Source organism: Lygodium microphyllum, chromosome 18, assembly GCF_053477565.2.
Source record: "Lygodium microphyllum isolate KBCC chromosome 18, Lygodium_microphyllum_v1.1.10, whole genome shotgun sequence".
Lineage (NCBI taxonomy): Eukaryota > Viridiplantae > Streptophyta > Polypodiopsida > Schizaeales > Lygodiaceae > Lygodium > Lygodium microphyllum.
In genome coordinates, this window is record NC_141152.1 from 41,568,954 (window position 1) to 41,578,905 (window position 9,952).

General features: G+C 43.0%; 1 protein-coding gene across 1 annotated transcript; it reads right to left on the reverse strand.

The window, feature by feature from the left end:
- Nucleotides 1-642: 642 nt before the first annotated feature.
- On the reverse strand, nt 643-3,139 carry LOC148020791 (non-specific lipid transfer protein GPI-anchored 14-like). The gene is made up of 3 exons (XM_087699450.1): nt 2,034-3,139; nt 1,439-1,534; nt 643-898 (listed from the first exon to the last, which is right to left on the reverse strand). The coding sequence occupies exons 1-3, from the start codon at nt 2,443-2,445 to the stop codon at nt 741-743; spliced, it is 666 nt and encodes a 221-aa protein (XP_087555576.1). The 5' UTR covers nt 2,446-3,139; the 3' UTR covers nt 643-740.
- Nucleotides 3,140-9,952: the final 6,813 nt, after the last annotated feature.

A 9,952-nucleotide genomic window follows, 5' to 3' on the forward strand; every position in this document is an offset into this window, starting at 1 on the left:
CTTTAATGGAAAAAAAAAGGGGGAAGAGAAAATGAAATATTGCACATGAGAAAGAAAAGAGGAGAAAGAAATGGAGGTTTGGAAAATGAGGTAGGTTCGAGAAGCCCTTTGGAGGTTCGGGGCTTTCCGAATTTATAACTAATATCTTATTTTAATTAAACAAAAAGTTTCCATTTAAAAGTTTAATCTTTCTTCTTAATTTAATTAAACATATAAAAGTTTAATGTGTGTGTGTGTGTGTGTGTGTGTGTGAAAGAGAGAGGGAACCTAGACCCTACACATGAGAGAGAGGAGGGAGGAATTTAATTAAAAATGGGAGGGGGAAAAGAAAGAGAGATTATAAGTGAGAGAGAAGGCATGGCGTTTTAATTTAAAAAAAGGAAGTGGGGGGAGAGAGGGGAGGCTTTAATGAAAAAAAGGAGGGGAAACTTGGAAGAGAAAATGAGATATTGCACGTGGGAAAGAGGGGAGGGAGGTTTGGAAAAGGGGGTAGGCTCGGAAAGCCCTCTTGACGTTCGAAGCTTTCCAAACCTATAGCTAAAATAATATATTAGTAAGAAGTAAGATATATATTAGGCTGTGTGGACCAGTTATTTAGGCTGTTTGGACAAGACTTGCAAAAGATCCCCTGGAAAATTAGAACATCTGACAAGACCTGGACAAGAAAGATGAAGACAAATAAATTAATCTAGGCCACAGGGGGCCTTCAGTAACAGTGATGGCTATGGTGTTATGGGCAGCTACATGATGAGTCTGAAGAGGAGGGATACAGATAAGGAGAGCAATAGTGGAGCAGCCTTCATGGCCTCCTTAGAATTAGAAGAGGAACTGCTGCCACTGCTACTTCTTATGTTTGATCCTTGGGCAGTTGTTGTTACAGTGGCCGAGGACGGCGTGCCTGCCACATCCCCCACACAAAACAACACCTCAAAACCCCATAAAAACTCTTACAAATGAATGGGAAAAGAAAATTTCACTAAAAATTAGAATTATAAATGCCTCATCAATTACAAAATCACCAAAACCAGGCATGGCTACAGGATTTTCACAGCAGAAATGCCAGCCATGTGAAAATGGTAGGTTCTCCATCTACTGGCCTCACAGACGCAAGCAAATCCTGGGTGCTTGCCACAACATTGACTCCCTCAAGCAACATGGCAATGACATGCTATCCCAATATTTGGTTAATCTGCTTCAGACAATTGTTGCCATCATAGTCGGCCAACCACATATGCACAAGCCCAGTGGGTTATTTGTCAAGCCTGGCCTCAAGGACCTACTCTTGTGCATTCGTGGGGTTGATTGACTAGGCATCAGACAGACCCTTGCACTCGTCTGTGCAGCATGTTGGGCTGGGGCATGTATATCTCATAACCAGGACAGCCAGTTTAATGTCCTCCATTAGCATACTTCATCATTGCTTGCACCTGCTGCCCACCTTTTGAATTTGGAGAAGATGAGGGCAACTTGGATGATCCCGGCGCATTGTCAAATATCTTTGCCTCTGGAGATGAAGGTGGGATGCCAAGCTCACCTGCATGTATGGCAGCCAACAGACATTATTGCCTTTTGTAAAACTTCAAAGCTCACAGATGGTTTGGTTTCCACTCAGAAACACACATAGAGAGAGCTTCTACTCAAATACTTCAAAAAACAAGCTTTGGGTACTTTTATCAAAACTCCTCCTCAATTCGAAAAAATGTCTCAGAAATCACTTGCAAACACCTAGAGAAAGCATCTACCTGATACTTAAAGCTTCTCAGAGAACACTTCAATGCACAGAAAAAGCTTCTACTTCATACTAGGAGGCTTTGACAGTCTATTAAAAATTCCTACTTACTACTAAAAGCTTCTGAAAAATACCTTGAAGACAGCATTCTACACAGTACTGACAGCATTCTACATACTACTGAATACTTCTGAGAAATACCAATATGGGTGGATAATATTATAAGACTAGCTTATGAGACAATTCAGGTTTAGCTGAGGGTAATGGGTCTGTAAGGACTCCCAAGCTTGACGAAGAAATTTACCAGGGCACTCGCTGGGATCGGCAGGGACGTTACATACGGAGGGGAGGGGGAGGGCGAGGGCGAGGGTCTGGTTGAACTGCGGGACGCCGGGTGTGCCGGTGAAGCTGGCAGCGACGAGCTCGCAGAGGCACTTCTTCTGAGTGTGGAAGACATTGGCCACTTTGGCGCAGCATGCTGGGGTGGGCAGGGGTGTCTTGCCTTGGGTGTAAGGCAAGCACACCAACAGGCTCTCAACAGGCCCCACGCAGACCTGCTGTGCCGGGGTCAGCTGCGCTTGCACAGCAACATGACCACATGCCAGAATCAGGATTAACCATAAGCACGCTATCACAAAAAGATGATACTGCTTATGATGATGCTGATATGGACGCTCCTGATAATGATGATCAGGATGCCATTGGACCTGCATCATCGTAACTTCCTCTTCTTCTTCTTCTTCTTCTTCGCAAGAAGCTGTCTACATATATAACCCCCTTGGTTCTTCTCTACTTGTTGTTGTTGCTGCTGCTGCTGCTGCTAACAAGAGGCTGCGTCTGACCTTGTTCTGCCATGGCTACCCTTCATTAAACTGCGCCAGCAGCCATTAAAGCTTCCCAACTGTGTTGCTCCCCACCAACCTGTCCTTGTCAAATTTCAATCCCGATTTCCGTCTGTCGAACAGGCCCCTGTCGCTCTCAAATCGATCAATGTATCTTCTATCAATTTTTACTACACGATGATCATCATGGGGACCCATCCAGCTTATGCACGGAGCACATGGCACAGCAAACACAAGGTGATAGAAATCACGAGGGCCTGCCCTAATTTCATTATTATGAGGGAATGTGCACGTTCGCCATTTCAATTAGGATTGGAGTGCTGAAAAGAACTGTATGAAACAAATCGAACGCCTTACTCTTATGTGCTGTTTATGAAACTTTGGAGAGGAAGGTGATGAAAAGCAAAGAAGCTCGAAACAATGAGATAACGAGAGCTCATTACGACTGCGGTAACGGGGCCGGTTTAATAACAGTTACCGGGGCCCTAGCTCGATTGAAGGTCAGATATGGCGGCTCGCGACCAGGAACCTGCACGGCAGAAAAAAAGATGGATGATTTTTGGTAACATTTTAGCCTCGCGATTTTCGTCCAACCACTTTCCTGTGTTGTAAAAAAGCCATCAATCTTGTGACATCATGGGGCCTTGCAAACAATGCAAAGGAGGTAATATGATCATTCTCCAAGCTTTTCCCCCAATGAATGAACGCCATCACAAGTAATGTACTTTGTACCTTGACTCGTCTTCACCTTGTCATTAAATTGGAAAGTTAATGTGATGAAAAAAATGCCACTAAATATGCAGGTTGTCAATTTTTCAGTCCTCTTTATCCTAGTTACACTACAAGATATAGGTTTTATATTGACGTTAAAAGCGATAAAAATATAAATAATAAAATATATCCCCATCGTCGTAAAAAATGTCGTTATTGGCGACGCTATAGAACAATCGCTATCAGCGTCATTATTTGCGTCGGTTTCAGCGTCGCACTGCGATGCTAATAACGACGCGTGTAGTAAATTTGCGACGCTAATAGCGACGATAACATGGAGAAAAAAAAATTTGTGATAGATCAACTATAACACTGTGTGCTTTATTTGGGCCATACAAAATAGTTTCTGCACTGTGTACAATGCTCGTATAAACAAAAACAAAGTATATTGAAATCATAACACTAATACATGAAATAAATACATGATTGCATAATGAAAGTGACTGGTACAATCATGACAAGATATCACTACTACATAGAAAATGTCTACACAGATCAAGCGACCAAAAAAGAAAGGTGTATGAGCTCTAGGAATCCAAGGGCGAGCTACATATCCTCGCCATTCGAAAGCTCGCCCCGCCGCAAAGGAGCATCGAACGGACTCTGCAAAAAAAGAAACAACATATCAATCCACCATACAATAATGCATTCTAATTAAACATGGTAGCTATGGACAAGAAAGATGAGTGACTTACAAGACCGCCACGTCTATGCAATCAGTCGATCAATGCAGTGAGACCATGCCTCTCTGGATATCGAGTCTCAAGGCCAGTCGAATCGCGATTTATAATGGAGTGCTACAAAGAAAACAAAATACTAACTGTTAAAAACATGATTGTCAGTACAAATAATATTGCAAAAAAATAAGCAAGCAAAACAAAAGAAAAACTTACAAAGTCCTTTAGATATGTCCTGTGCCCGCCACTTTCAAGATGATGAACCACTCCGGTCTCTAGTAGTGCCCTCGCCGCCTCGCGCTGCTGACTCCAACGTCCTGGAGAATCTGTAGCCTCCTCCCTCAATCAGCGCCGCCAGTCGTCCGCCTCTAGCCACTCGGGCTTTGCATCCCCACTCTTGAGTGCCTTGCGTGCGTCCGATCGTCTGTGTGACATAAATGTACGCATGCAGTCCATCATCCAGCCCATAGAAAATCTATCTGCTGAGGCTGGAACCGAAAACTCCTTATGCAAGGATGCTACTATGTAGTCCTTGCTCCCCTCCGGTATGTTTTTCCAATGATCTAAGACGTTGTGCCGAAAAACTTGTTGACACAACTCTCTTATACGAGCCATCACCCTTCTCCCCTCATCATTCATGATTATGGCTCCTGACCTATCATCGACAAGATAGGCATATCCCCCTAGGGTATACCTAAGATGGGTCCTCTTCCACCTGCGTCCACACTTCTGGAAATATCTAGGAAACCCTTATGCATCCGAAGTACCGACTGGGGTAATATCTATCGGAGTGGCACCCATAGAAGTACCATCTACAGATGGCTGAGCAAAAGCCGGAGTAACTGGAGTAGACGTCCCCATAGGTATGACAAATCCTGGAGGTGACGCAACTCCAACAGAACGACAAGACGGAGACACCGCGTCCGTGCCTCCACAGCATCCATATGAGCCACGCTCTCTGGAACCGCCATGAGAGCGAGGAGTCACACCTGTATCCCATGTCGACCGCGGGTTCACTGCCTCCGTATCTCTACACCATTCCCTTGATCCTAAAGCACTCCCTCCCTCTATTCCAAGTCTGGAGCGTCGACCTTGTCTACTCAAAGCTAAAGCATCTGATCGTGCTGAAGTAGATCTAGTAGAGCGGCCTGACGATATCAGAGACAGCTCCTGGTCTGCCATGTCTCTGAATCTCGCGATCTGATCTGGAGACATGCGCGTGAAGATATCCTGCAACTCCTCATCGCTCATCCCTCGACTCATCCTAAAAATGTCACATGCACAGATAAAAAATAATGTTAGCATAATCAATTTAAATCATACAAAGTATGGTAATATAAATCTTTAAAAAATAATCTCACTTAAAATGCATATCTTATGTACCCTTATAAGCGATTAATCAACAAATTGAGTAAGTGGATGCTCCAAGTATAAAGTATCCTATGGTCCCATGTCAATCTCCTAACACAACTCTGCATACACTAAAAGGTCGATAGACATGTCACCACAAAAGAATGAGTCCACCTCGTTCTCAAAGAATTCTTGGACTCTTGTATTTCCATCATTGTTAGCCAATGCTGGCTCCTCTACATACTCCAAGTTTTCGATGGCCTCCACCCCTTGCAATATCGACCCTTCTTTTTGCATATTATCCTCATCTATGCTCAGAACATCGCTTTGATCATATACTCTCGCACTTCGGGGAGCTGAAGGTATAACATACCACCATCGAGGTTGTCGAGGGTTTGAATAGAAGATTACATGTTCCAACACCATGTGCAAGAGAGATTAAACTATTGTGACATGTACCATTGTCGTAATACAATTAACAAACAAATGAGTTCATGCACTTGTTCACAATGGACTAACAACACAAAGGCGTCACGCAAATTTGTCCATTTTTTTTCGGAATCTATTTCGAGAAATCGAGATGGACCTTGTCGAACTATTGCTCCAACTCCTTCAAGTTCTACTTTGAACCACTGCACATCGAAAAGTATCATGGAGAAGTTACGGTAATCCACCGTAACAATAATTTGCAAGTTCCCAAAATACTCCATCTCATCTATAACCGTGTTTGGATCAATTGCTCGTCGCCGGCTCTCCTGCTCGAACCTTGCCATGATACCATAGTTCATTCTGGAACGCATTTTGTCAATACGCTCCACGTGAAAATGCCATCCACGCGACCACGCTGCACTATATATTTTGTACTATACATTGAAACACTCAAATTAGTTGTCGCATATAAAATATATATACGACAAATCCTAAACACCTCATCACCTTTGGACTACATCGCCTCGAGAATTTTCGCTTCTCCATTGAGACCTCAGCCCTTTCGCGAGACGCAACGGTCAAAGCTCCATGCAACCATCGCATTGACATAAACCGCGGCATCTCCTCCACGCCCTCGAGATATCGAATCGGTTGATGGCGCATACTACGTTGAAATTTAGATCGCGCTTCCTCTCGATCTTGCCTAGCGATCTGGTACTTGGTGACCCACATCTCCATAGAGGCATGCCTATTTACCTGAGCACTCTCCGAATCCCGGAAAGTCATGCATCGTCCATATGAGAATGGCTCGAATTTTGGCGGACCATCGACTATTGTGCTTGCTCATATCTTGTATGGTGATCCCCTCCTCCCACAAAATTTTAAGCTCATCGACTAATGAACGAAGATACACGTCCATATTTTTGACTTTGTAGTGGCCGGGGACGAGTAAGCTAAGGATGAGATATCCTTTCTTTGTAGAAAGCCATGGAGGGATATTGTAGTTGACAAGGACTATAGGCAACACACTGTAAGAAGTTGAGCGCAGACTGAATGGGTTTACGCCGTCCATTACAAGACCGAGCCGAAGATTCCTTGGTTCTCGAGCAAAGCCTGGGAAGGTAGAGTCAATGTGGCTCCATGTACGTGAATCCGTTGATATTCGTTGAACTCCATCTATGGACTTATTCTGCGCATGCCATGTTGTCAAGCTCACCATGTCGGACGTACGAAACATGTGGTTTATGCGGGGGATAAGTGAAAAGTGTCTGAGAACTTTTTGAGAGATGGTTTACCCTTGCAAGTCCTATCGATACCTATGAGCACCACACTTTGGACATGTCTCCATAGTCTCGTATTCTTCTTGAAATAGTATGCAATCGTTGATACATCCATAGATGCTGTTGTAGTTCATGCCAAACTTTCGTAAAACATATCATACATCATCACGAGACTCATGCATGGTATTTCCAAGTGGTAATATACGATATTTCAATAACTTGAAAAAAATCATAAAACATCTTGAAAAAGAACAAATGTTTTTAATAATAGTGTCGAAAAGAAATCAACGAAGCGTATGTACAAGGTACCTGAACAACACAGTCACACTTGCATCGCTCCACCCATATTTTGCTTGCATAGTTAAGAGTGCAAGCAGTGTCTTCAGGCAAGATACTCGGCACCCATCATATAATGGTATGGATGCTTCCTCTCTAAGCAGATCAAAAGTCTCGATATCCATGGGAATCAATGCATCGATCATTGCCTCCATCTCAGGCTCCAAGATTGTAGGTAGGTCTGGAAGGCTACCTGTCTCCTCTGGCATTGACGGTATAGATTGGGTAGTGCCTTGTAAGTGGTGGATTGGCTCATGCACTCCATCCATTGCACGTCCACAAACTCTTCTAATTGGCCACAAAGGGTACACTCCTCCTTGGGACGAGACATCACCTCCCTGGATAGAAAATTTGCCAGCCATACCCAATCTTCTTGTATATGGTATTCAGTTAGCTTGCGAGTACAATGCATGATTGATATTAACTTTTCTTACCATTTGCTGAAAATCCGCAATCACCTGATCAATGACCTCAAATTGAAACTCGCCAAATCATCGTACGTGTTCTATGGACAATCAACGTTTTCGTCTAATTGCCAACTTGCATTGAGAGCAAGGACATAGGATACGTTAATTAAGATACGCCTCGCGATCTTGAACAACAAGACCTTCATTATTTTCCATTTTGTCTACGTTACAACAAACAATTTGTTTTTGTTATCATTCTTTTTTTCTTTCTTAAATTGTTCTCCTCTCCTTCCATCTCTCTCTATTTTTCTCTTTCTTTATTATGTTGTATGTATTTCTTCTCCCTCTCTCTCGTTCCTTCATCTTTTTTCTCTTCCTCCTCCTCTCTCATTTTCTTTAACGATCACGACTACGACTACGATGAAGACCACGACCACAACTTTGACCACGACCATGACCATGACCATGACCGCGACCGCGAGTGCAACCACGACCACGCCTATGACCATGACCAAAACCACAACCATGACCACGACCACGACCACGACTGTGACTATGACCACGACTATGACCACGACCATGACCACGACCACGACCACGACCACGACCACGACCACCACCATGACTATGACCACCACGACCACGACCATGACCACGACCACGACCACCACGACCACCACCATGACCACCATGACCACGACCACGACCATGACTACAAGTATGACCATGACCACGACCATGACCACCACCACCACCACCACCACAACCATGACTACTTATATAGAGATGAAGAGAGAGACAAGAGTTAGGAAGAGAGTGAAGTTAGAGAAGAAGAGGAGAGAAGTGAGAGAGGTAGAAATAGAAAGAGAGATAGAGAGAGAAAATATATAGGGGGAGAGAGAAGGATTTAGGGAGAGTATAGGAAGAGAGAAAGAGGGAAGATTGAGGGAGAGAGAAGGGTTGAGAGAAGAGAGAGGAGAAAGAGAGAGAGATCCGACTAGAGCATTTGACACCCATAGTCAACACATCGTGGAAAACATAAGCACAAATTGACATTGAATTATGGCAAGATAATCCACCACAAAACAATAGTTATAATACCCGAGGTAGGATTTCAAAGTTTTACTGATCAGTCATGGATGCCATACTATGGGTAGGTTGCACTCACTAAGAATAGAATCGGCGATTCACCTCATCTTCTCTCCATCATCAATAGGATTCTCCTTTACCATTTACAACTCACCCACCTTCTATCCACACTATTCCACACTACAATCTCTATGAGGGCATGAGATTGGGATCTCCACAGATACCAAAGCATGATCTCTAGCTTGATGGTTGCATATATACTACTACTACTCATGGAATAAACCTTAAAATAGTTATTATGCTCAAATATATGCTTGTTAGAGTAGAAATTTATTCCTAAGACTATTCTAAGGAAGAAAGAGGGTTAATGATAAAAGAGTATCCTTCCTTGCAAGTGATTTTATATTATATTTTTAAATTAAAATTGATAGTTGAAGATGAATTTCCTAAGAGATCTTGTGGTGATGCTATTTTAGTTTTGTGAAGCATATGAATGATGATGTTTTAGTTTTTTGTATTTGTCTTTTTAAGAAGAGATTGATATTTATGGAATATCCAAAGTTATTTTTGGATTTATGTTATGAAAAATGAATATTTTTTTAATTGATAGACTAATTGCCTTCGTTGTATACTTGCATGGTGGAGGCTAGGACAAGCCCCATGTATGAGAGGTCTCTTTGTAGGAAGAACATTATGCTAGGAGGCGCAAGTGTGCTAGGATTCTCTAGCCATATATCCCTTAGGTTTGTTGAGGATCGGCCTAACTCCTATGAGCCTACGATGAGCTTATTGTAAGGTTTTATTTCCTTTTCTCTCTTTCTCTCCCTCTCTCATTTCCTCTCCTTCCATCACCCTCACCCTCTCTTTCTCTCTTTCCCTATTAGGTTTAATGATTTTTCTCTCTTTTCTCTCTCCTCTCCCTCTCTCATTTTTTCTCTCTCCTCTCCCTCTCTCATTTCCTTTTCTCTCTTTCTCTCCCTCTCTCATTTCCTCTCCCTCCCTCACCCTCACCCTCTCTTTCTCTCTTTTCCTATTAGATTTA